This window comes from Malaclemys terrapin, chromosome 18 (assembly GCF_027887155.1).
Source record: "Malaclemys terrapin pileata isolate rMalTer1 chromosome 18, rMalTer1.hap1, whole genome shotgun sequence".
NCBI lineage: Eukaryota > Metazoa > Chordata > Testudines > Emydidae > Malaclemys > Malaclemys terrapin.
Window position 1 is genome coordinate 3,086,877 of NC_071522.1, and position 26,035 is coordinate 3,112,911.

General features: G+C 64.6%; 1 protein-coding gene across 4 annotated transcripts in view; it reads left to right on the forward strand.

Moving 5' to 3' along the window:
• The window catches only part of ABR (ABR activator of RhoGEF and GTPase), a 92,976-nt gene that overhangs the window by 61,471 nt on the left and 5,470 nt on the right, over positions 1 to 26,035 (forward strand). For 3 of the 4 annotated variants that reach the window (XM_054008741.1, XM_054008742.1, XM_054008743.1), the window contains 12 exons: positions 19 to 140; positions 457 to 622; positions 965 to 1,087; positions 1,511 to 1,586; positions 1,836 to 1,940; positions 3,054 to 3,128; positions 3,429 to 3,526; positions 3,875 to 4,006; positions 23,209 to 23,268; positions 23,535 to 23,644; positions 24,217 to 24,356; positions 25,675 to 25,809. In XM_054008741.1, the coding sequence (XP_053864716.1) occupies positions 19 to 140; positions 457 to 622; positions 965 to 1,087; positions 1,511 to 1,586; positions 1,836 to 1,940; positions 3,054 to 3,128; positions 3,429 to 3,526; positions 3,875 to 4,006; positions 23,209 to 23,268; positions 23,535 to 23,644; positions 24,217 to 24,356; positions 25,675 to 25,809 (1,342 nt within the window). Of the gene's footprint in view, positions 1 to 18; positions 141 to 456; positions 623 to 964; positions 1,088 to 1,510; positions 1,587 to 1,835; positions 1,941 to 3,053; positions 3,129 to 3,428; positions 3,527 to 3,874; positions 4,007 to 14,227; positions 14,485 to 23,208; positions 23,269 to 23,534; positions 23,645 to 24,216; positions 24,357 to 25,674; positions 25,810 to 26,035 lie in introns of those variants that run through there. The other variant, XM_054008744.1, reaches the window with a different exon arrangement.

Sequence of the window (26,035 nt, forward strand, 5' to 3'; positions counted from 1 at the left end):
GGCCCGGCTCTCTCCTAGACGCGGCAGCTGGTGAAGGATGGCTTCCTGGTGGAGCTGTCTGAGGGCTCACGTAAGCTGCGCCACGTCTTCCTCTTCACCGACGTCCTCCTCTGCGCCAAATTGAAGAAGACGGCGGTGGGGTAAGGCAGGCGCCGCCCTGGGCGGGGGGGACTGCTGAGGAGGGGGCAGCACCCTCCGAGTGCCAGGGTGGCCCATGCTGTGCTGCCTGGAGCAGAGGCCGCAGGGCTGGGCCGAGGGGCTAGTCTGTGCCTGGACATGGGGCAGGTCCTTCCCCCGACGGGGAGGGGCATGGAGGTGGGAAATCTCTGGTGCTGGGTAGACCTGCCCGCAAGGGGCAGAGCCATGCGAGCTGCAGGGAGCGGCTGGGTGGCCTGGGGCTCCGGGCACAGCAAGGTGCGCTGGGGTCATGGGCTCAACCCGGGCCTGTCGCTGCAGGAAGCACCAGCAGTATGACTGCAAGTGGTACGTGCCGCTGGCCGACCTGGTGTTCCCAGCCCCCGAGGAGTCGGAGCCCTGCCCGCAGGTGCACACCATCCCGGACCACGAGCTGGAGGACATGAAGATGAAGATCTCAGCCATCAAGAGCGAGGTGCAGAAGGAGGTGAGCCAGGGGACTGGGCTTGCTGGTGTGTGGTGCTGGGGGGCTGCGCCTGTGCCCAAAGAGGGAGCTCTTGTACCTACCTCTGCTCGGGGGGGGGGGGGGGGCGCAGGCGGAGACGGGGAGCTCCCCTGAGCAGAAGGGACCTGGCCAGTTCCCTAAGCTGAGAGCCAGTACCCTGTGCCCGGGGCAGGGCATGGGCCTGCTGTGCCCCATTGGCATCTCCCTGTCTCCTCCCCTGGCTGGCACTGGGGGAGGCAGAGGGACTCCTGTGTGGATTGTGGGTCCCGCTCGCTGCCTGGGGCAGCTCCGGCTGGCTCCCACCTTCTCACTTTCCCCCTGCAGAAAGCCGGCAAGGGGCAGAGCCGAGCCATCGAGCGCCTTAAGAAGAAGATGTTTGAAAACGAGTTCTGGCTGCTCCTGAATTCCCCCACCATCCCCTTCCGCATCCACAACCGCAACGGGAAGGTAGGGGCCTGCCGGCCGCCTGGCTCACAGAGCTGCTGGTGGGGCTTGGGGAGGGTGCAGCGCTGGCCTGGCCAGGACTGTGCTCCCTCGGCCGGCTGCTGTGGGATGTGCTGCTCGTGCCCGGTCCCTCTGCTCTGCAGACTGCCATCCTCGCAGGCACTTCTCTCCCTCGGTGGGAGTGGGGTGTCTGTGCGGGGCCAGGGCTCTGCCCTTGGGCGCTGAGCGGGGCGATGCACGCTGATCACACTGGACAGCGTCTCTTGCGCTCCCCTCCGGCTGGCCAAGCTGCTCTGTGCAAGCTGGGATCTCTCCCCGCCATGGCCGGTCTGGGGATGCCTGGTACCTCCTGTGGCACCGGGGGCCTCGCCTGCTCAGTCGGTCCCAGTCCAGGCAGCTGCCCTGATGCCGTCCCGTTCTTTTCAGAGCTACCTGTTCCTGCTCTCCTCGGACTACGAGCGGTCAGAGTGGAGGGAGGCCATCCAGAAGCTGCAGAAGAAGGGTGAGGCCCTGCGGGAGGAGCCTGTCTCTGAGGGCTCCCTGGGGGCATCCTTGGGCCTCGGGCTCGCTGCTGCGAAGCCATTCCTGCCAGGGGTCCAGGCATGCCACCTCCCTGTAGCAGCGTGGGGCCCCACCGTGCCCGTGGCCTTTCCGGGCTGCCCCTCGGGAGGTCCCGCGGCACATGCAGTCAGCGGCGGTGCATGGGAACCCCTGGCCGCGGCTGCTCACCACCCCCTCTGTGCTCCCACAGACCTCCAGGCCTTTGTGCTGAGCTCAGTGGAGCTGCAGGTGCTCACGGGGTCCTGCTTCAAGCTGCGCACCGTCCACAACATCCCTGTCACCAGCAACAAGGACGGTGAGTGTCTCCCGCCAGGCCCGGCTCAGGCCAGTGCGCTGCAGGGCTGGCTCTGCTCCCCCACGGAGCTTGCCACAGCGCACGCCGTAAATCCCCTAGGGGCGGGTGCATGGGGCCAGCTCCCGCTCCTGCCTGCTGGCGTCAACTCAGCTCCGAGCCAAGATCCCCCAGGTAGGGGGATAAGTGTCCAGCCATGCACTGGGGGGCAGGACTCCTGGGTTCTGTGGCAGGTCCTGCTGGGCCTCAGGGTAACAGTCCCTGCCTCCTGGGCGAGGCTGGGCGGCTCGGGGTCTGTAGAGCACCCAGGGCTCTGATGCCAGGGCTGTTTGCTCCCGCCCGGTGCGGCTGAGGAGTGTGTGCCACTAGGTGGCGCTGTGAGAGCCAACCAGCTGGCCTGGCTTGGGACAGCCTTGCTGGGCAAGAGCCCCCATGGCACCATGTGCCCATCCGGCAGGGAGGGGTGCTAACCTGGGGGGCCCTGCCTCCTGGGGGCTCAGGCAGCCGGGCGGGCACGGTGACCCCCTCCCTTGCACACCGGCTCGGAAAGCCCCGACACCCCACCTGGAATCCCCTCCCAGGGCCACAGGGGTTGCTGCTGTGCAGTGTGAGGATCTGATCTCCTACCCCCCACGAGAGCACGGGGCGAAGCTGGTCTCTGTTGTCCGTGGCAGAGATCCGGGCACAGGGCGGCTGTCCCGTCTGCAGGTCTCTCGCTGGGTAGGTTTGACTGGTGGTGCTGGGAAGCCAGTTCCAGAGGTGCCCCGTGACTGAACCCTGGGCGTCCCGGCTGGGACAGGTGCGGTGGGCCGCCCTCCGGTGGGACGCTGCTCGCTGCCGGGATATGAGTAGCTGGCATTGCATTACCCTGGCAGCGAACGTGCCCTGTACACACCCCTCACTCCTGACCTGCAACCCCCTGCTGGGCCGCGGGGCTAGGGAGGTGAGTGAAGGCTGAGATGCTGCCCTGGTTTGCGAGCCCGGCACCTCAGCTCAACTGTATAGGTGAAAAGCTGGGGCTCCCTGCACCCCAGTGCCTGGCCGGCAATGGGCCCAGACTATGGGCCTGCCAGGGCTGTGAGCCCTAACATACCCTTGTGCTTCTCTCTGCCGCAGATGACGAATCCCCAGGACTCTACGGCTTCCTGCATGTGATTGTCCACTCTGCCAAGGGATTCAAACAGTCTGCCAGTGAGTGCCAGATCTGTGCTGCTGGGGCTTGGCTGTGAGCGGGGCCCAGCCCCAGCCCTGGGGCCCGGCTGTGCCCACCCAGGGGTGCAGAGCCCCGCTGGAGAGGGGAGAGACCCCCTCCTACTGGGGGATGGGTTGCCTGCCCTCTCTGCGTTCATGATGGCCTCTGTCCTGATGGATGGGCACCCCCAGGCTATCGGGCCCTGGCTGGGGAAGGACTGTGGGCTGGGGACTCTGCCAAGGGTCTGTGTGAGCCAGGCATGGATCCCTAGAGCCCCCTGACTCATCTCCTCTCCCCAGACCTCTACTGCACACTGGAAGTGGACTCCTTCGGGTACTTTGTCAGCAAAGCAAAGACCAGGGTTTTCCGGGACACGACAGAGCCCCAGTGGAATGAGGTGAGTTCGCTGCTAGGGGACTGAGGGGATCATGCTAGAGCCAGGGAACAGACAACACCCTCGTTCCAGCTCTAGGCTGCCACCCGCTGCTCCGCTGGTGCCCCTCAAGTCGACCTGCAGCCCTGCCCCTGCTAGTTGAGTCCCGGGCTTTCCTCTCCTCCCCCAGGCCATTGCTCCCCGACGCGCGGCCCCCGGGTCTCTCTTGAACCCAGGGCCCGGCTGGTGTAGCACGAGGCTGAAGCGCCGTGCGCTCAGAGACCAGGCGCTAGTGCCCACCCCTGCTGGGCGTGGCTTGGGGCTGCTCTCTGCCCTTGGCATGGGCTCAGCCGCGTCCCTCTGGCTCCCCAGGAGTTCGAGATCGAGCTGGAGGGCTCACAGTCGCTGCGCATCCTGTGCTACGAGAAGTGCTACGACAAGACCAAGCTCAACAAGGACAACAATGAGATTGTGGATAAGATCATGGGCAAGGGGCAGGTCCAGGTAAGGCTGCGGGAGGCTTCGGGGGGGGCTGGAGAGTCTGTGTCCTCCTGGTCTGGGGCTGGCCTGCCCATGCCAGAGCAGCTCTCAAGGCTGTAACGAGCCTGATGCTTTTCTCTGGGTGGCAGCCGCGTGAGCCTGGCCTCCCCTTGCCTGTCTGGGAATGGCCCAGCCGAGGGCCCATGCCACAGCCGGCTCAGTGCTGCCAGGCCTCCCCCGCGGGCGCCGTGTTGCTGGCAGAGCCCAGCAGACGGGGAACATCCAGCAGGTGGGTTTGTTTTTCTGTCTGGCGCGCCGCGGTTCTGTCGGATTCCGGCTCTGAAGCCAGCTGCACTCGGGCGGTGGGTGCCTGGGCTCAGGCTGAATGGAAGGTGTTCTGGGTGCCCTCCCTGGAGAGCCTGAGCCCTGTGGGGTTGAGGGGCGAAGCAGGACCAGGCTGGCGCAGAGATCTGGCCTGGCCAGGCGAGGCGGCTGTGGCGGGTCGGGGCTCTCCTTGTACTGGCGGGCTCTGTGGCAGCCTGGAACCAGACCTGCTCTTGGCAAGCAAGCGTGCTGGGCTGTGAGGGCAGAAGGGGCCGGGAGTAGGAGAGGCCAGGCCGGCGGGGAAGCCGGGTTAGGTGGCTGGAGGGTGCTGGGTGACTCCCCGGGCTCGAATTGTTTCCTTCCTGTCTGGCCCAGCTGTAACGATGCTCCTGGCTGTGCCACCCGTGGGCGCAGAGGAATGGGGGGCTGGCAGCTCCCCCTGTGAGAGGGGACGCTCACCATGGCGTCTGTTTGTTTCACGGAGTGTGTCCCCTGCCCCGTCACCTCTGTGTGCCCAGGGTGGATGCCAGCTCCGCACACAGAGCTGAGAACGCCAGGGTGACTGGGCACTGGAGGGGGATGGCTGGCGGTCTCCAGGAGCTCCCTCCTCAGTCTGCCCTCTCCCACCCCCCTGCAGTACGGCCCTGCTCCCTGGTGGGGCTGGTGTTGCTGCTGGCAGGTGAAGGGTCCAGCAGCGATGCCAAGGCCCAGCTCTTGGCCAGGCCCTTGTCCGCAGACCTTGCCAGAGGAGGGCGGAGACTTGCTGCCTTTCCACTGGGACCAGGGCTGAGCCAGCACAGGTGGTCATGGTCCCACCCAGGGCCCCCCCTGTGTAATCCGTGCAGAGCTCAGCCCTTCCCTGCTCCACTGCTGTCTTCAGTCACCAGTGCTGCTGTTATAGCAACCAGGGTTGCCAGGGCAACTGTCTTCTCTTGGTTGGGTAAGGAGGATGGGGGCTTTGCTGCATCCCCAGCACGTGCCCCTGGCTAGCACATGGGGGTGTCAGGAGCTGCAGGAAAAGGGGGAGTGGCCAGTGTGCCCCCAGCTGTTCTGGGGTGCAGCTGAGGGTGCTGGCTTCAGCCCTGATGTAGGCTGTCCCGGTTACCATGGAGACTGTCTCCCGGTGTGATGCTGAGTGCTGGGCCCCCTGGCAAGGGGCCGGAGGCGCATTCAGGGAGGGGACCTTGGCTGTGGGATCAGTGACCCCGCTGGCTGGCTGGAGCCGCGCCCTGGTTCCCTTCGGGTCGTGCCACAGCGCCCCTCTGCTCTTGTAAGCGCTGGGAGGTGGCGAGGGGGCTGGATCCTAGGTCAGAGCAGTGGCCAGGACTGTAGGACCAGCGTGGAAAGCTCTGTCAGACCAACCCCTCCCGGGCAGCCCGCCCCACGTTAATCCCTCCAGTGCCGCTGCCCTGGTATCTGGGCACAGCCCATGGAGAAGCAACGGCACCAGTGAAGTTGTTGGAGGATGGCACTCCCCACGCAGGGTAACGGCTCTGCGGGGGAGGCGGGGTCGTGGGTTTTGTGTTAAGGACTTGTATTAATCTGGGCTGGGTTAGGGGCTTGTGGGGGCTTGTGCCGAGCCACTGGACAGTCCAACACGGCTTCCCCAGATGGAGTGGTGCCTACGGGCCGCCCCCCTGCGGGGTCAGCGGCTCACGGCCCTGCAGGTGATTGTCAAGTCCTGTCGGGTGTCGCAGCGACAGGGTGTTGTTGGGCACAGCTCCACCTGTCAGGCTCCACCAGGCCTCTGATACTCGCTCCTTCCACAGGGTGGGGCTGAGTGGAGCCCAGGAGCTGGCAGGGAGGGGAGGTAACTTCCAGTCCCATCCCTGCCCCCAAAGCCCAGGTTAAAACCAACCCCCAGTTCCAGGCACTCCAGGGGAGGGGCTGAGCGACCCTGTGGCCAGCCCCCGGCGCGGGCAGGTTTGCTCAGGCAGGCCTGTGTCCTTAGTGGGGACCCTACAAACCTGCTGCAGTAAGTCAGCCTCGGGACGGGGCTCATCGGGAGCCAGCCAACTGCCCTGGGGGTGTGCCGCTGTGCAAGTGCCAGGAGGCCAGCTACCGAAACATGAGTCCAGCGCGATAGTTTACCCCCACCTGCTCTTTCCAGCCTATGGATCGCTGCAGCATTGGGATTCCCCGGCGCTTTCCTAGGACTGGTCCCTGTGCCCCCTGGTGATGGGCGGCTGAGCGTTCAGCTGCCCTCACGCTGGACCCACTGTCCCTGAGCTGCAGAGCAGTGCCCCCCCAGGGGAGGGGCAGGGTCAGCATCCCGTGCTGTGGGGCCTCGGCTCGGCCCTGGAGGGGCAGAAGGGGAGTTGGGTCTCCTGGCCGCTCTGCTGAGCCTGGTGCTTGCAGTGGGTGTATGGTCATGGCCTGAGACCCGTCAAACTCACTTCACGTGGTGCCAGAGGAGCAGTGAGCTGGGGCTGGCTGCCCTGAGCCAGCCGCTCAGGACCTGGTAGGGCATTAATTCGAAAGCCTGGGGTTGGCTCCCAGCACCGTTTCCCCCACTCCATGTCTGGCCAGCTCATCCTTGCTGCTCTGCAGGGCCTGTGTGCTTAGCCGCGGTCTGCCTGCTCCCTGGGAAAGTGGCTGTACTGGCCAGCCCCTGGGGAGCTGGGGGAGGGGGCAGTGCTGCCGGGAAGGGGGGAGCGGAGCCAAAACCCAGGCGAGGGGCCGAGTTCAAAGCCCTGCTCCATTGTGCAGTGTTAGACTCCAGCTCTGAACTGGAGCAGCAGCAGGTGAGGGGCCGTCGGCGTCGCCCTGGGAATATGCCGGGGGGCCAGCAGGAGGGACCGGGGTCCTAGTGTCTAGAGAACCGCAGGGCCGGGCAATTGGAAATAGCCTTGTGTCAACAACCATGAGTCACGCAGCCCCTGAGCCCGGAGTCAGGGGCACATGGGAGCCAGTGCAGGGACGGGCGCAGCAGCAGTCCAGCCCACACTGGAGGCAGAGCGCTGCGCTGTGTGAACCTTGGGGGTGGAGGCTGGAGGAGGCCCCTGGGCCCAGAGAGTTGAGAGAAGGCCCCAGGAGCCGAGCAGTCCCTGAGGGAAGGCGGGTGGCCTGTCGGAAGCTGGAACAGCATCTGTGATGGTGGGAGTGAGGCTCTAACCGATAAAGGCTTTCAACCCACATGCTCCAGGGCATAGGCTGGCCTCCAGCTGGGCTCAGGAAGGAATTGCTCTCCTCGGACTGGCTATATGCTCTGTGCATAGAGGGGGTGGGGCAGTCCCGACCCACCATGGGACTCCAGCCTAGACGCTCGCCCCGTGCAGCAGCTGCTGTGAGCTGGGTTGCAGTCCCCTTCCCAGCTGTACCTGGTCCCAGGGGTCCCCCAGCCCCTCTGAGCCAGCAGAGCGAGAGCTCCCATGAGCTGCTTGGCCAGGGTGCTCATGGGGTGGGGATGGCTGCCCGCCCTCAGAGCCGTCCCCTCCCCGTTGCTGAGGGATGAGCCGTGCCCCCCTCCATCCGCCTGGCCAGCCTTTCGCTTCAGCCTGGCTGCAGTTAAACTGAACCTGCTGTGGGGTTTGGTCACTTGGCTCCAGCCTGGTGGGGCTGAGCCTGTGGGATGTCTCCGTCCCGCTCCTGCCCCCCAAGCATTCGGGGAGTGTCCAAGGAGGGCTTGGGGTGCGAGGCGGCTGTCTGGGCCCCGCTCTTCCCCAGGGGATAGATCCACCCCAGAGCTAGGCGCTGCAGTTGCTGAGCCAGGCTCTCACCTGACTCCGTTGGAGCCTTTTCCCCCTAAGCCGGCTGGAGGGGGATGACTGACGTTGGGAGCCTGCTGAGCAGGGGAGAGGCAGGTCCGGGGGGGACACATTCAACCCAGGGGGGCTGCCCAGTGCCTTCCAATGCGCCCCCAGCAGTCCGCGTGCTGCAGGGCGCTCCGGGCAGCTCCCAGGTTTGCCAGGCAGATGGAGGCCCTGACGTGACCCTGGGGCTGGCTGGCTCTCTGGAGACCCTGGAGAGGGAGGGCTTACTTCCCACGGGCTCCCTGGGGCTCCCATAATGGCTATTAATGGAGGCCCAGCAATAGCCTCTGCTGACCTCTGAGTGCAGAGCTTCCCGGCCTGGAACGCTGCCTGCTGGCCCCGCCATCCTGGCTTCCTCCGAGAGCCCGGCCTGCGGCCCCAGTGCCAGGCAACTCACGTGTAGCAGGAGGCCCTGGGCTGGGCCGTGCTCACATGCCTTCGGCAGATCCGGTGCGGGGTGAGCTCGGCTTGCTGCCTGGGGATGCTAGGGAGACCAGGGTATGCCCCCCTCTCACCGGCTGCTGCGAATAACCTTGCTGTGTGCCAGGCTTGTGGGGGGAACTCCTGGGTGAGAGAGACCCTTGGGAGAGGGCCGAGGAGGAGCCCGGAGCAGAGCCGTGTGGGCTCAGAAGGGTGCCCGTCTCCCCCAGCGCCTGGTGGCCTGGCCAGCCGGGTTGTGCAGCATTGTGCTGCTCTCTGGAAGTGATTGGCGGGGCCCTGTGAGAACGTGGGGATGGGAGAGTGGTTCATCCTCGCTGCGTCCCCTGGGACCTTGGCTCATGCCCTGAGATCAGCATGGAAGGGGGCTGGTGCCAGTGAGGGAGCGGCTCTAGGTGGCTGCGCTGACAGCGCCCAGGCTGGCCGGCTGATTGGTGCCAGAGCCCTGGGAAAGCCGGGACAGTGCTAGCCGAGCCTGGGCGAGTGCAGGACCCAGCTCCGGTGTACCTGGCTGGTAGGCGGTCAGCTGTGGCAGATGGTCAAGGGCTGCCCCTTCATCCTGGGGGCTTTGAGCCACCCCCTGCAGACAGCTTCTCGGGCCTGTGGCATCTCTGTGACACCCAAGCCTGGGATTTGCATACGTCTTTCCCAGTGCACCTTGCTCACCCTAGTCCTGAACTTCCCCTCCCTTGCTCCTAGCTTCTCGCTCTTTTCCTGGCTGGCCCCAGTCACCACGCGGGCCTCTCCTCTGCTTGTGTCTGCCCCGGCCAGGCCGGAGGCGCCATGCTGGGTGTGACCCAGCAGAGGTTGTGCCGAGCTCCTCGAGGCCTGGTTCTCGCTGCCTCCTCTCCCCAGGTGTTTATAGTTTAGCCGACCTGGCCTCTGCAGAGCAAACTCTGAGACGGGAAGTCTGCAATGGGAAGCAGATGTCAGCTCTGGGGACTGTGCCCTCCCGCTGCCCCTGCTTGTGCAGTTGGGTCATAAATCAGGCCGGGAAATGGTTCGATATGCAAATATAGCATTAGGGCCTCCTGTCCCTGGGGATGCGCCAGGCCCTGCAGGCAAAATCCATCAGGAATTGATTTCTTCTGGCTGAGACAAACCAACCCCCCTCTTCCCGCCCCGCCCCCCGTAAAAATCCAGGGGGAGGGCAGGTTGGTAAACCACTCCCCCACGTGTCTCGAAGGGCCAGACTGGGTCAGAGCAAGGGTCCAACTAGCCCAGTGTCCCGTCTTCCAGCTCGGGTGCGTCCGAGGGAATGAACAGAACAGGGCAGCTATCGAGTGATCCAGCCCGTCGCCTAGTCCCGGGTTCTGACAGTTGGAGGCTAGGGACGCCCAGAGTGTGGGGTTGTGTCCCTGCTCGGCCTGGCTGATTCTTTTTGGAACCCAGCTGTGTGTTTGGCCTTCACAGCATCCCTTGGCAAGGAGTTCCACAGTTAACTGCTTTCTAGGGAGAGGCATGTCCTTAGGTTTGTGTTAAACCTGCAGCCTGGTACGTGAAGGGGGAAATAACACTTTCTCCCCCACACCAGCTGTGGTTTTCTAGCCCTCGCGCACAGCTCTGGGTTGGTTTTAGCATATCCGTCCTAACCTCTCCTCCCAAGCTGAACAGTCCCCGTCCTGTTACGCTCTCCTCGTGTGGACGTCGTTCCCCACCCTGGAACGTTTCTGCTGCTTTCCTCCGTGTTTTCGCCAGTTCTATGACACCGTTGTTTGAGCTGGGGCGACCAGAGCTGCAGGCGGGATTCGAGGTGTGGGCGTCCCGTGGATTTATAGGGGGGCATTCTGACACTTCCTACCAGTCTGTTCGCTCTCAGGCCCCATGTTCACCCTGCTGGCGGGGAGACCAGCTGGTGCTGAGCAGTTCCTCTCCACCGAGCTTCCTTCAGCGTCCTCCGTGGACCAGCCTGGGGCTTAGCGGGGCTGGCGGCCCGGCCAGCTCAGGGAGTCGCGTCCAGCCAGCCGGGGGCGCCTCGTTCATAAGAGGAGAAGGGTTGAGCACAGGCCCCTTGGAGAGGGCATTGCCCTGCCCACTGCTGTTTCTGGGCAGGCTCAAGCCGGGCGAGCAGAGTTCTCTCCTCCCTCGCATCCCTGGCCGGCTTGCTCCGTGTCCAGTGTCTGCCAGCCCGGGATTTGGGGCGCACTGTGACAGCCCCCCACCGGGTTTGGAGTGCTGCCAGTTCTTGCACCAGCCCAGATGGCCTCCCAGGAGAGGGCCAGGTTGCGGGGGAGGGAGCTCGGTTTTAGGAATATTTTTGGGGTTTGAAAAAGCTTCTTGCCCCCATGCAGCTCTGCCGGTACCCCTCAGTCCTGACCCACAGCCCCTGCGAGCCCAGCCCTGGGCTCCTGCCCCTCACCTCCCCCCAGCTCTGCTGTAGCCCCTTTCTGTGCCAGTCCCTCTCCCTCCCCCCCCCCCCCCTGTATCGAGCAGAGGCTGGCAGCTGGGGCAGGTGCATTGAGTGTGGGTGCTGGGCAAACTCCGAGCTCTGCACTCCCTGCCCTACACAACCCCCTGTATTCTGGCTCCATGGGGCGGCGGGGGGGTGTGTGTGTGTGCCAAGTTGTGGGGACGTGGGCAGGTGTCTGGCGTTGTGAGGCTGAGCGGATGGGGCGTGCAAGTGACTGCCCAGTGCAGACGGATCGTCTCCGGCCAGGCAGCTGGGATGGGCAAGGCACCGTGCGGAGGGCATGGCTGGGGGTACAGCATGTCTCTCACTGGCGTTCTCTTCCCCAGTGATGCGGCGGCCGGAGGTAACTGCCTGAGCCGGAGTTGCTCCCCCCTCTGCTCCTGTGGGAGGGAAGTTGCCCCAGCTGTGGAGCCCCGAGACTGAGCGGGGGGAGGGGCGGGGGGAGGAGGGGGCTTCCTTTAACAGGGGATTGTGCATTGCCATGGTCACAAGCACCTTGCCTAGCAGGCGTGAAGCCGCTTTCCTTTGCGTCCCCCTGGGGCCAGGACGCTGCCTGCTCCTGCCCTGCCACAGTCCCCAGTGTGTGGGTAGTGGGCACGGGGCACCCGGACCCTGCCCTGGGAGCTCCGGCCTGGCCCCACAAGGCACAGGGTACCCCACGCTCCCCCTGCAGGAGCAGAACCCCGGGGACGGGCCCCTCAGCTGCTTGCCCCAGCTCCAGGCCTGGCCCGACCCGACTGACCCCACGCCGGCAGCTGGGCTGAGCCCAGGGTCGGAGTCGGGGCCGCAGAGCAGTTTCTCCGGGCCCCCAGCCCTGCACGTGGGCCCCCAGCCATGTGCCAGGCTCCTGCGCTGCCTTCGAGGTGGAAGCTAGCTGGGTGGTCTCCTTGCTCCCGAGTCTCGGGCTCCGTGAGGCATGCCAGGCACACGGCTGTGCGGCCGTATTCGCGCGCAGCAGGGCAGGCGGTGTTACTCAGGACCCATTTGCCATGGCGTCTCAGTTTCTCGCCGCCCTGTGCTCTGCTCTAAGGGACGCTGCCCTGCTTTGCGGGGGGCTGTTAGCAGGAGGAGGCACGTGGGCTCCGGCGGAGATGAAGTGGCCAGGCCTGGGCTCCAGTGCTCCTGGTGTGCTCGAAGGAGGAAGGAATAGCTGGGGGCTCCGGCCAGCGAGTGATGTGCTGCACCGCTTCCCGACCCAGCCCGAGCAAAGGGGGCCCTACCTACCAGGGGTGGCCAGTGCTGGTTGGGTGCAGGGTGCACCCAGGCCCTGGCAAAGGCACTGTGTCTGTGGGGGCCATTGCCCCAGGCCGAGCGGTCCCTGCCCCATCACACAGGCCACGTGTGCTCATCCCTGCAGAGACTCCCCGGGGGACACTTGCTGCTCGGCCCCCAGCTGGCTTTGTGGGGAGGGGCTCCCCAAGTTCTCCAGCCTGCCAGGCCAGCCCTGGGCTCCAGGCGTTGGATGGCTGGGAGCGAGAGGCAGGGGAACCGGCCGTCTCTGCGTTGCAGATGCAGCTTGGCTGGCTGCGTCTGTCTCTTTCTCCCCATCCCCGCGGAGGCGTGGCGGAAGCTGCTGGCCTCCAGCACCTGGGCTCTTGTACCCTGGGCTCTGGCCAGCTTCCAGCCAAGCTGCTGTCTTGGATCAGCCCTAGGGAGGAGCAGACGAAGCGCTCCAAGGCTTCCGAGCTGCACAGGCCCTGGGCTGGGGGCAGCAGCGCCAACGGGGAGGAGGAGAGAAGGGACGCTCCCCACCCGGCTCTCTCTCCAATGCTGCTGGCACAGCCGCTGTCCAGGCTGGAGCTTGGCCTCCCCTGTGGCTGTGCTGGGGCTATCGTGTCCCTCACGGGGGTGGCTTAAAAGCCACCTCGCCAAGACCCGAGTCAGGCGAGGAGAGACCCCAGCAACTGAACCCGCTCGTCCCCTCTGTAGCCTGGGCCATTCCGTCACCTCCTGTAGCTTCCCTTTCCTCTGCTTGGGGAGCAGCCCTGCCACATGGGGCCGGGCTGGAAGGAATTGCTGGGTTTTGGACCTGCGCCCCACACTCTGGGGCTAACCTGCCTGGCGTCGCACTAGCCCTGTGGAAGGGGCAGACTGCTGTGTGCTGAGCGGGTGCCCCTGGGCGGTGAACTGGCTTCTCGGCTCTCTGGGGCAGGGACCATCTTGCTATGGCCGGACAGCGCCTGGCACGGTGCCGCCCCCATCCCCTTCGGCACTACCACACTAGGATGCGTGTCCTTGCCCGGGGGCTATTTCTGGCTGCTGCCTGTGTTCCTGGCAGCGTGCGCTGAGGCTGGGGGCAGTGCCTGCTGGAGGGGTGGTTGCTCTGGCTTGTGACAGCTTCGTTAATGACTCTGTTTCCTGTGTGTGACGTGACAAGTGCTGGTATTTGCTTCCCCCCCCCCCCCCCCCCCCCCCCCCCCGATCTGGGATGTGACCTCTAGGCTCTGCCGGCTGACAGCGTGGGAAATCCAGAGCAAGGGTCCGCGTCTCTGCCCCTTCCCAGTTGGGGGAGGTTCAGGGAACTCTCGTGGCCTGTGCAAGGCCTGCCGCTGCGTCTGTGTGCTGCAGCTGGGCAGACCTGGGTGCCGAGGGTAGAGGAGCCCCTCGCATCCTGGCTGCTGCTTCTCTGGCGGAGAACGTTCTAAGCAAAGCCAGGCCGGAGAAGGACAGCTCCTGGACAGTGCAAGGAGACCAGAGGCCCCCCCCTGGGGGGCAGCGCTGCTCCCAGAAGCACCGCTCTGTGCATGGGGGTCATTCGCAGGAGCACCAAAGCCCTGCCCCTGAATTACAGCACGGCCTTGGTGCGCAGGATTTAAAGGGTTAAGCGTGCCTGTCTCGGGTGTGCTAGCCAGTGTGTGTCCAGGCCAGGGGCGAGGTGCAGCGAAAGCCCTGTGTGTTATGCCAGAGACACGTGGTTACACCACGGGCAGCATGTCTAGTGGTTCAGTCCCTTGCTGGGTGTGACCCGGGGCAGATCCCCTCTGTAAACGCCCATGTCCTTCCCTAGCCCCGGGGCTGAGGCTGGGCCAAGTGTGCATGGCTCTGGCCGAGGGAGGGCGGGAGGAACCAAGGCCGCTGTGCTGGGCCAGTCGCTGGTTCCTGAGCGGCCACGGGGAAGGAGTTAACGGGGTAGCTGAGCTGTGCCAGCAGCTGTCCCGCTTCACGCAGCGGCTGTGCCAGGCTCCTGGCAGGAGCGGCGGTGAAGGAGTTAAAGGGAGGGGCGGGAGCCTGCCTTTGAGTCACTTCCTCGGAGGGGGAGGGCTGCTGGCTGGCTCCCTAGCCTCCCAGCTGAGCCGGAGCTGCGCCTGCCTATTGTGCTGCTGTTGCGCTGGGCTCGGCACGGGATGGGCTCTCCTGGGCACCGCTGACCTGGCTGGCAGGGGAGGATTTCTGTACACGCCGCAGGGGAGCCCAAGATGACGGAGGTCTTAGTGCAGCCGGACTGCAAGCTGAGCTCGGTGTGCGAGCACTTGGAGCACTGCTGCCTGGAGCGGCTGGAGGAGCCCGGGGGCAAGCGCCCCTCCAACACGGGAGCCAGGCTGTGGGGCCGCGTGCGCAGCAAGCTGCTCCGGCAGAAGGTGCTGTCTTCTCTTCACCCTTCCCTGTGCGGCGGGGGGCTGGGCATGCCCGGGGTTCGCCCTCGCCCGCGGGTGCCAGCAGCTCTAGCCCTGCCGAGCACGGGGCCCCCTGGGACTCAGGGCTCCGACTTACCCAGTGCCCTGCGTGTCCGTGGGGCTCAGTCCTTCTGCAGGGCGTCCGCTCCCCAGCCGAGAGGGCGATGGTCTGTCTTCTGCTGCCTTGAGTAGACGTGCTGGGTGCTGAGAGGGGCTGTTCCTCCTGCCCAGGGAATTCGCGGGCTCCGCAGCTGGCTCCATGCAAGGACGGCACCTTACGACTGCTGCTGCCCACCCTGCAGAGGCCGCTGCAGGGTGTGGGGCTGGGTTGGGCTGGTTCTGAACATCAGTGCGCCGGGAGCCGTGGGTCTCATGCAACTAATCTGATGGGGCAGAGTGGGGGGGAGAGGGCACTGCCCCCCACCTGTGGCACTCCTTGCTGCAGGAGGCTAGTTGTGGGGCTGGAGTGATCTTAGTTTTGCTGCCTAGGGGAATGGATGTTGTGGCTCAGGGTGTGAGCGGATCATCGTGGGGTCCAAAAGGCCAGGCACCGCTTTTCCCCACCGCCCTGCTGTATCCAGTGCTGACCGTGGGGGCTGGGTGCGGCGGGCAGCGTGTGCTGCTCCCTGGAGACTGTCGCTGGTCAGCGCTCCTGGTTCTATTCCGAGTCTTGCTGCAGGCTCCCTCTGCAACCGGGACAGTTCACTTCAGCCCCAATTGTCCAGAAGAGCTGGCGATGCCAGGGTGGCTGCCTGCTCACGATTCCCGTGGTGCCCAAACCTGGGGGCTGGCCCCCAGAGTGAGGGGCCCCTTTGGGTAGTTGTGGCACCATGAGGTTCAGGCTCCCTCTGCAGAGCCAGGGCTAATAACCTGCTCTCTTGAGGGCTGCAGATGCTTTCCGAGGTGCTGTGGGCGTTTTGGTAGGGACGGCTTCCCTGCTGGTGCTCCCCTGGCTGCCTGGCACGGGAGGGGACACGGAGGGCGAGCGTTGGTGCTAGTGACGCTGACAGTCGCAGCGGGCAGCAGAGAACTGTGCAGTCCATCCCGGGGCACCCTGCGGGGGATGGGGCAAAGCTTAAGTGATGCCAGCTCCACTGCCCGCTCCGTGGAGGGCAGCGTTTGTCTTGACATCCCTGGAGGGGCCGCTCGTGTTCGGGTGTCTCAGTCAGGGGGTGCTGGTGTCTGCTCCACGCTGGGAGCTGCCTCGGGGTCACTTCAGCCTCACTCCTAGGCACACAGCTGGTGGCACCTGTTACACGCGGGCGGGATTGGGCTGCTGGCATGAACCATGGCAAAACGTCTGGCTTGCAGGGGCCGAGTTCTGCTTAGTAACAGCACTTTCATCCGCTCAGCACGCGTTCGCTGGCTCCCCGGCTGTGACGCAGCTGCTCGGATCCCGCTGGACGGGGGTATTAACCTAATTTCTGGGTAGCCGGTGTCCGTGGTCTGGCCCCTCCCTGGAAGAGGATTAAGCCGCAGAAGTGAGGAGCTTTGTCAGGGAAGCTGCCCGGCCCTGGACTGCTCGGGGAGACAAGTGCTTTGAGTGGCTAGCTTGGAAGACCTGCCCTAGGGTCTGCTGGCCAGAGACATGAGCGCCGAGGGACGGGGAGAAGCTGTCGGTTGTTCTGAGGTGAACTTCAAAGCGGTGAATGTGTCCGAGCATTTCTGCTCCCGGCTTTAAACTCGGAATCTTTACAGGATGGCAAATCCAGCTCTCCTCCCCGCCGTGGCTGGCAGGCCAAGTCCCATGCTGATGGCCTTCCCCGCACCCAGCGTCACAGTACGAGGCTGGGCCAGGGTCACTGCTGCCCTCCGACCCTGGCAAGACAGTGAAGGAGAAACCGACTCTTGCCCGTTTGTCTTGGCTGTGCAAAATGTCCGGAACCTCCTCCTGCTTGCTCAGAGATCCTGCAAATGACTCCGGGCCCTAAGTTGGCTGCGGCGGAGCTGTACCATGTCGGTCCCAGGATGCTAGAGACGAGGTGGGGGAGGGAACAGCTTTTATTGGGCCGACTTCTGGTTGGATGTTTCATCCCCCACCTGGTCTCTGGGCCCGGCTTCTCCCGGGTGGCCGGGGGCTGTCAGGTGCCACTTTTTGTGGGACTTGCCCGGTGGTGATGGTGATTTGTTACCATAGGATCTAGCCCCCCCCCCGCTGGTGGCCGGGAGCCCATTGGGCTGGGCGCTCTCCAAACAGAACAGGACGGTCCCTGCCCAGAGAGCTGGGGTGTTGAGGACAGCCAGGCCCTTGCAGGGAAAGCATCTGGTAGCTTGGCTGGGTCGACAGCCCTGGAGTCTCCGAGATCTGCACAGCACTGGCCTGGCACGGGCAGCCGCTGGGCGTCGTCCCTCGTATCGCCCCCTGGGGCTGGGCCCTGTTTCTCCTCTGGGCAGCCAATGCTAATGGCGGCCCTGCCCTGCTGAGAGCTGTCTGGGGAGAGCCCCACTGAGCAGCCTTGGATCAGTGAGCTGCAGCGAATGGCTCCCCTGGGACCTCCGCTCCCCAGTTGGTGCTTCCCCTGTGCTGGCGCATGGGCAGCGACGGGCGTTGTGAGAAGAGACGCGAGCTGCTGGCTCCGAGTGAATGGGGGAGGCTGCAGAGCCCTGGGCTCAGGGTCTGTTTGTCCCGCAGCATGTGACTGGGCCCAGCGCAGCAGCTGCTGGGTCCCGGCCCCGTCTACCCTCCAGGAGGGACCATGTTGGGGAAACGCTCAAACTGCCTGAGTGCTCCAGCTGAGCTGGCAGAACAGGGGAGCCCAACGGTGTTTTCGGTGTCCGTGAACCTGTTTCCCCCGCCGTCCCTCCCCCCACCCTGAGCCCTGGTCGCAGCCCTGAGGGGCCCCCAGCAGAGTGGCCCAGCTGCAGGCTGGCCCCCAGGCTGAGGAGGAAGTGGATTATCAAACATTTTGTTGTATTTTCAGGCCACACAAATATTTAGTTATGGATCCGCCATCACACCAGGCGTGGGGTCTGGGTAAGGCATTCTGTGGAATAGCAGCTCTGCTCTGAGGGCCTGGGGGAGGAGGAGCCGCTGGCCCGTTCCTCTCCCGAGCGGTGCCAGATGGGCATCCTGGAGTGCCCTGGCGAAGGGCTGTGAGCTCGGCCTTGGGCTGCCTTCCCCCTGCCGGCTCGCTCTAGGGCCGTTGTCCAAGCAGTGCTCTGGGTGCTAAGGGAGCGTCACAACCTGACCTGGGTGAACAGCGGCTCGGCGGCCCTGGCCCATTCCTCCCCTGGCTCAGCAGGGCTCTGGCTGTGGGTGTGGAGGGGCTGAACCATGCACCGCTCTGCTCTCGGAGAGGCCCAGGGCTCGCTGTGTCTGGAGGGTCCCCACCGCCAGGGGAGCAGCGCTAGGAGGGGAGTGGTGGGCCTGGGGGGTGGGGGGCCCAGAGAGACTTTGGTGTGAGGGGCAGGGTGCGTCCCTTGACTGGGCTGCTGGCGAGCTGGGGGCTTGGGGCAGCCAGTTCTCTCCCAGGTGAGCTGCCCGCTGCTTGTTTGTGCAGGTCTGTGGCCATGGAGGAGGAGGGGGGAATCCCTGCTGGACCATGGGGGTTTCAGACCCCACTGATCCTGGCTGTCTCCATTGGTGCCGGTGGAGGGCGGGTGCTGCCGCATGCCCCAGGCCCTCATCCGTAGCACTGGTGGTAGCACTTCCCCGGCAGCCAGCCCCGTGCTCTGTCCCCCCTTTCCTTCTGGCCGGTCCCTGGGGGCGCCCCCTGCAGCCAGGCCATGGAGAGGGGACCGGCTGGGGCAGGCGGGGAGGAGGCAGGAATGCGCGGTGCTCTCTGGAGGGGCAGGGTCATGCTCTGAATTGGGAGGCTAACCTGGCTTTAATAAAGGCCTTATTCAGAGCCTGCTAAACCCCTTCCATATGTGGACTTCAAAGGTCCTGGGGGGAAGTGGTGGGGGAGTGTTTGGTTGTTTCCAGTGAAGTTCAGTGCAATCGGCTCATGTTACAGAGCAGAGGGGGCTGGGGAAGCTTGGTCACCACCCTGCCAGAGCAGCGAGAGTGGGGGGCAGCTGGGGCCCCGCCAGCAGCACTGACTCCTCAGCCGAGGGTCCCCCTGCAGCTCCATCCTGGATCTCTGGGGCAGTGGACGAGGTAGAGGATCCTCCACCACCAATCTGCCCAGAGCCCACACCTGGCGAGGAGGCAGCTAGTCCCTGCTGGGCACAGCTTGCCGGGCACAGGGACAGAGGCGGGGCTTGGGGCTTTCTCCAGCCCTGGCCTGTGTCTGTCACGGTCTCCTAAAACAGCGCACTGTGTCCTGGCCAGGGGTGGGGGCATATGGCGGGCAGTGACATGGAGCCGCTCAGCCACTGGTACTTTGCCCTCCTTCCAGCCCACGCCCAATGCGCCGGCCCCTCTGGAGCACTGATTTAGCCTGCTGGGGGCTCGGGGGGCCTGGCAGTGCCAGGTAGAGCATCGGCAGTGTGCAAGTTTCTGCCCATCCCACCCTGCTGTCCCCGTCCTGGGCCCACGTACTCCTGGGCGTGCGTGGTTAGGACACGAGGCCCAGAAAGGGAGCGGTGACGGTGGGAGAACGTAACCCTGTGGGCTGCACCCTCTGGACCAGCGCATGTGCACTAGCAATGCAAGGGGCAGGCTGGCGGCGTTGGGCTCGCGGTGGGGCGGGTCGTGCTGTGTTGGAGTGGCTGGGTTTGGCCTGGGAGCGCGGGCGGAGCCAGGGTCCTTGCTTGGATTCGCTGAAGGGTGTGTGGAGAGAACGGGGCTGGGTGTTGTCGTGTGGCCGCTCTGCATTGGGGGGGAGCAGCGGGGGGAGCAGCAGGGACTCTGCAGCTCTGGAGGGGCCCTGGCTGTAGGATTCATGACCGGGGGGCCCCCTCCCATGTCTGCCCCGCAGGGTCTCAGCCTGCTTGCTGGAAGCTCTCGGTCGGGGCCCACGTGGCTCTGGCTGGAGCACTGTGCCGCTTTGCAGGGAATGTACGTCAGGAGACATTCCTGTGCCGAGGGCTGGAAACCACAGCTATTCCACATGGCCCAGGGACAGCAGGGGAGAGAAACCACTGGGCCCCAGCTCGGCCCGGCTGAGCGCTGCCAACCATGGGCCTGGCCATGGCAGGCCAACTGTCTGAGCCTTCCCCGGCTGGCTGTGGTTGGGGGGGCGAACGGATGCTGCCATAGGCTTCCCCTGCGCCATACAAGGCCTCACGTGGGAGAGACCAGGCTGGGGGAGGGGGGCAGAGCTGGTGTCTGGGTCTCTGCTCATCCTTTCTCCTCTAGCAGGACTCGCCAACCAGGGCTCTGCATGCAGTGAGGGGCTGCAGCCCCCGTCCCCTGCCCAGCCTGGCGAGCAGTGGGCTAATCGTAGTGACTAGCATGGCCATGCTCTGCTCTGCTCCGCTCCGCCAGCGCTTGCGACAGGCACCTTCACCCCCTCCTGTTCCCCTGTGAGGAGCAAAGCAGGAGGGAGCTGTCACGGGTTGTCTTCTCCCACCCGGTCCAGCCCCAGGGCCTAGACTGTGCCACTGCTCTGCCCTGCGATGCACCGGGGCCCTGGGCAGTAGCTGAAGGTAGCTAGCTGCCTGCTGGCTGGCCAGAGCTCAGAGCAGCGGTGGGCAGGTCTGCGCGTGTTTGGAGGTTACTGTGGGGCAGCCGCATGGGGCAGTTGCATGAGGCAGCCCCATCTCTCTGACTCCGGGCAGGTGACAGGGACAGACTCCAGCGCTGGGCCTACTTGGCTGGCCGGAGTGGCAGGTTCTAGTGTCGCTGGGTGGCTGGGAACCCCGTGAATGACCCAACACTTTGCTCTGACTGCATAGCTGGAGCTGGCCCGGGTGTGACCCTGGTTGGGAAGAGCACCCCCTGCTGTCCTGCAGCTCCTTGGGCGAGCCCCAGGGGATCCCTCCACCTCCTGCAGAAGGTGCCCGCGTCTCTCCAGCGCTGGAGGGAGGCCGGCCTTTCGAGCACAGGGCTGGGCCCTGCCGTTCGGGAGAGGGTGCTGGGGGCACGCTCTGAAACATTGTTTTCCTGACCCCTGGGGACTGGGTCTCCTTCCCATGGGCAGGCCCGGCTCTCCCCGGGCCCCTGCTGCACCAGCCCCAGCAGGGAGGGGTTGGCTGAGCCCAGCCCCCACTGCTCTGGCCAAGGGGAGAGCCCAGACCCAGGGGCACGGCTTCCTCAGCCTGTCTGTTCCTATGTACTGTGGGTGGGGGGTGCCAACCCGAGGGCCTCTCAGAGGGTTGCCATGGTGCTCTCCGTTCACCTGCTGCGCGGCCATAGCAGCAGGGACCCTGGCTTGGCCTGTGAGACGTCTGGGGCTGCTCCGGGGCGGAGGGGAGGTCGGGGCTGGCAAGCCTGTGGTAGCTGCTGCTTCTCCCAGCCTCACTGGAACAACATGTTCTCGCCGGAGCCTCTGCTGAGACAGGAGATGCCAGAGGAAAGCGGCGTGTCCTTGAGCGAAGGCAGCTCTGCACAGCTGGGCTCTAGCTCAGCCAGGCGCCACGTGACCGGCCCAGCAGCTGTGGGCTGTGCTGCACAGCCCTGCTCCGGGATATTCGGAAAGGCTCGTGCACCTCGCAGCTCTAGATCCGGGCCAGCCCTCACATCCCTTTCCCCGGGGAGGGTCCAAGCCCCTGCCTCTCCCACCCACAGGGGCTGCTCACCAGATGCATTATGGCTCTGGTGGCTAGGTGCCAGTCAATCGATGTGCTGTGGTCACAAGCCCTGCCAGGCTGGCTGGATTGCTGCAGGGGCCTGCTCCTGCCCTGGGGTTGGGAGCGGAGGTGACCTGGAGCAGGTCAGGAGAGGACTAACCAGCCCTTGGCTCCCTCTGCAGTCAGGGTCAGCCATAGGCCAGGCACGCTGCTCTGCCTGACCTGATGCCCATGCTCCCTTGGTGGGTGCTGGGGCAGGAGTGCTCCTGGGAGATCCCTCCCCTTTCCCTGGCACCGCTCCCCCAAAACACAGGCAGGGCGTGACCCCTCATTCTGAGCCCACCTTGGCCCTGGTGCCTGTTCCACCAGCTGTGTGCGCTCGCCTGCATCTGGAGCTCATCATCCCAGCCGGGGGCCCAGGCTACCTGGCATGTCCTCGCTGAGCCTCTGCCCCCCGTCCCGGAGCGGGCCCGCACATGGAAGCGCTGGAGAAGGCAGCATGAGGCGAGGGCAGCCTGGGGCTCCATGGTGCTGGGCCCCGGGTCTCCTGCAGCTCCCCCATCTTTTCTCCCCTGGAGAGACCAGGACTCCCTCCCCTCCCCTCCCCTCCCCTCCCCTCCCGCGGAGAGCACAGCAGACACTCAATCTGGGGTACAGTATGTGGTCCAGGGGAGGGCCTGGGACCCTGCCCCACATTTGCACCCCGTCCCATCTGTCACTAAGCTCCTGAACGCCTCCCTGCTGCCCCATCCTGGCTGGATGCTGCGGGACCAGCATGAGGAGAGTAGCTGGAAAACAGGAGGCATCTGGGCTGCTTGTCCAGCCCTGGCTGGGCTTCTGCAGGCCCCTTCTCCCTGCCAGTGCTCTGGGCCCTGGGCTTTCCCTTAGCAGGCAGCAGTGCGCCGTGCTGCGAGCTAGCGCAACCAAACCGCAGTGCTCGCGCTTGCCATGGGACTGCTGCTTCCCCCTTGGCCCTGGCAGTGGCTGCAGCTCCTCAGCCGTGGGACCGCCCAGGCTCAGAGACTCGGCACGCCAGCACTGGCCCTGCCCCGGGTGCACTACCTGAGCAGCTAGCGCCGGTGCAAGGGCTTGGATGGCTGGGAACTCAGCACAGCTCTGGCCAGCACGTGCCCAGCCAGCCTACATGGATGGCCGGAACTAGCAGAGCCCATGGTTCCCAGGGTTATAAATAGCCCCGGCGACCTGGGAGGTGTTTGTGTGGAAAACGGTGCCCTCGCTCTGTTTGATGAAACTGCTCCAGAAATAGCCCTGATTGATGGAAACTCGGCTGCCTGGCTCTGCAGTAACAGAGTGGCCTCTGGTGCGGCTTTTCGCTGCTCCCCGAGGCTGGAGAGAAGGGCTCGCTGCAAAAGCCAGCCCCGGGGCAGCGAGCAGTCTGGGCGTGGACCGGGGAGCCAGGGCTGCTAGGGGCTGATCCCAGCTTCAACACAGGCTCCCTCGGCGGCCCCTCTGGGTCACCTTTGGCCCGTCTCTGCATCTGTAACGCAAGGGTAGCACTTGCTCACCTCGCGGGGTGGGCACCAGCTTTCCTTGCCGTAACTCCAGCTTCGTCAAGTCAGGGATTTGATAGCAGCCTTCAACTACCTGACGGGGGGTTCCAAAGGGGATGGAGCTCGGCTCTTCTCAGTGGTGGCAGATGACAGAACAAGGAGTAATGGTCTCAAGTTGCAGTGGGGGAGGACTAGGTTGGATATTAGGAAAAACTATTTCACTAGGAGGGTGGTGAAGCACTGGAATGGGTTACTAGGGAGGTGGTGGAGTCTCCTTCCTTAGAGGTTTTTAAGGTCCGGCTTGACAAAGCCCTGGCTGGGATGATTTAGTTGGGGTTGGTCCTGCTTTGAGCAGGGGGTTGGACTAGATACCTCCTGAGGTCCCTTCCAACTCTAATCTTCTCTGATACTATGATAGGGCAGGAAGAGTCCAGTGATGCAATGTTCTGCACACTTCCACTCCCCCAACGGCCAGCGCCCCTCCCCGGGATTCAGTGGGGCTGTGTCTAACGTGCAGGCCAGGGGAGCACTTGGGAATTTCACTCTCTCTCTTTCCTCGCAGCTGGACCCGCAGGCTGTGCCGACCAAAAACTGGCACATGGACGTGATTGAGATGAATGGGGTAGGTAATCCGAGGAGCGGCCTCTCTCGGGGTGAGGGTCGGGTACTGGCAATGCGCCTGCACTCGAGCTCACACTGGCTTCCCCCCCCTTTCATCTCCCGCTGGCTAGGAGAGCCGGGCTTCCCAGGTCACTCTGGAGACACCTGGCCAGGGTGCATTGCTGCCCACTTGCCCAGGGTCAGTCAGCTCCCTGCCCTCCTCTGGGCCAGGTCCCTGCCTGTAGCTGTGCCAAGTGCTGTGGTGACAGCCCTCTGTGCCTCCCTCAGATCAAGGTGGAGTTCTCCATGAAGTTCACGAGCCGGGACATGAGCCTGAAGAGGACCCCATCCAAAAAGCAGACTGGCGTCTTCGGGGTGAAAATCAGCGTTGTGACAAAGTAAGTCCCTGGCGCCAGGGGGCGACCCGTGTGTAGCCCCGAGCTCGGAGGTGCTTCCCTTCCCCTTGGCCCAAAACGAGCAAGCCGCTGGGTCGCCCGGGCTGGGGCCCTCCCTGCGTGTGCCGCCTCCACAACATGTCCAGCCTGAGCGATGGGCTTCCAGCCGGAGTCAGCAACATGCTGCCAAGCGGGTCCATGTCCCTCCCTGCCGCTGTGTGTGTGAGGAAGCCCTGTGCACATACCGCACCCCAGCGCTGCTCTCGGCTCGGACCGCGGGCTGTCCCCGTCCCTTCCCTTCCCCCGGAGCAGAGCAGGTGCGTCCCCGTCCTCAACAGAGGCTGAGTCTCTGCTCCACGGCTCAGCCCAGGATTGGGGGGCTGGGCTTTTGCCCCTCCCCTGCCCCTTCACTCTGATTTGCCATTTCCCCAGCCAGAGCAGAGGGTGCCGCTTCCACCGCCTGCCCCGTGTGCTTGGCACCGTGGCTGTTTGAAGCGCAGGGTGCAGCAGGCACAGGGGCCTGGATGTCTCACTCCCGCTGCTCTGGTCCCGTCCCGTCCCCCCCCCCCCCCCAGGCGGGAGCGCTCCAAGGTGCCGTACATCGTGCGGCAGTGCGTCGAGGAGGTGGAGAAGAGAGGCATCGAGGAGGTCGGCATCTACCGGATCTCGGGGGTCGCCACGGACATCCAGGCGCTGAAGGCAGCCTTCGATGCAAGTAAGTGACAGGGAAATGGCTCCCCCCGCCACTGCTCACAGTGCTGCCCTCAGGGGCGGCTGAAATCCTGCGCACGCACATCTTGCTGAGCTGGGCGAGGTGGGGCACAGGTTGGTTGTGGAAAGAACAGCTGGGTCCTCCTGCACCATTGCTTGGAGTCAGCAGGCGCAGCGGTCCCTCTGCTTGGACGCCGGAGATCCCTGGGGTAAATGGCTAGCGAGGCCTGAGCCCAGAGCCCTCTGGGAAGGGGAGCGCATCGGCTGAGCCCTGCAAAGCCAGTCCTTGCCAGCTCCCCTCTGCTCCATGTTCCCTTGAATCCTAACGGCCTGAAAACCAGGGACTTGGTTAACATGATTTTAGGTGTAAAAAATGTGCAGACATGTCCGCGAAGGGGCTTAGTGACCCATGGTGAGATTGCGGTTGGGAGCACGTGTGCTGTGTGGTGTCAACGTTCAAGCCAGACCAAGGCTAATGGTGGTATTGCCCTTCCATGCGTTGATCATGCAGCTGTGGGGAAACGGTCCCTGATCGAGCTAACCACAGATACCGGGCAGCTCCCAGTCCCAGCCCCAGCCCCAGCCCTGCTCTCCTCCGTGCCTCTGCAAAGGACATCAATACAGCCATCGTTAACCTGGCTTTGTCCTGCCCTGGACTCTCCTTCCAATCTGCGGCCCTGCTGGGCCGCTCTCAAGGAATCAGAGCCAGGAGAACCTCCCAAGAGGTTGGCAAGCTCTTCCCCGTTCAGCTTGGTCTGAGAACAGGCTGCAAAGCAGAGCTGGCTATGCCACTGCCAGTACCCCCATTTCTCTCCCTGGCCCAGCACCACCATGGCTTACGCTCAGTGCGGCAGAATTAAAGATCACAACCCTGTCCCAGCCCCTTCGCTCTCCACCACTAGGAGGCGATGTGGCGCAGAACCAAACAAGGCAATAACACTCTCTGCTGTTTCTCGGGAATCCCTTCCTCCGCTGCAGCTGCCTCTGGGCTGGAGCACAGCCGCTCTTTGGCAGCGCACAGGAGCACTGTGCAGCAGGTTAGGGCAGGAAATGGGAGAAGGATCATTCTTTGCATTTGTGTGCAGAGCCCCCCACTGCTCAGTCAGTGAGGTGAGTACTGGTTCGCAGCTGGAGAAAGGGGTATGTACTAGCCATTGGGCAGCATTACCTCCCAAGAGCTGCGTGTCTGGCCAGAGCCTTGAGTGCCAGAGTTTAGTGCTCTGGGGGAGCTGGCAGGACTCAGGAGCCCACTCGCTGCACTGGCTGGGCTGGGCCGGGCCGGGCCGGCGTCCTGATGGGTCTGGGGGCGTTTCCCATGGCAGATAACAAGGACATCCTGGTGATGCTGAGCGACATGGACATCAACGCCATCGCGGGCACCCTGAAGCTGTACTTCCGCGAGCTCCCCGAGCCCCTTCTCACAGACCGACTGTACCCTGCTTTCATGGAGGGGATAGGTAAGCTGAGCCCACAGCTCCAGACCCCAGTGGGTGCTGGGGGCTTTGCAGCAGGGTGGAAACAGCCCAAACCCCAGTCAGACGCGTGCTGCCCCGGGCCATGCAGGGAGGCCTGGCTGGCTCCTGAGACTGGATCCTCTGCCCCATCGCCGTAACCTCCTGCCCCCCCCACACTCCCCCCTGCTCCACAGCCTGCTCTTGGGAGGGCTGGTTCCTGCTGAGACAC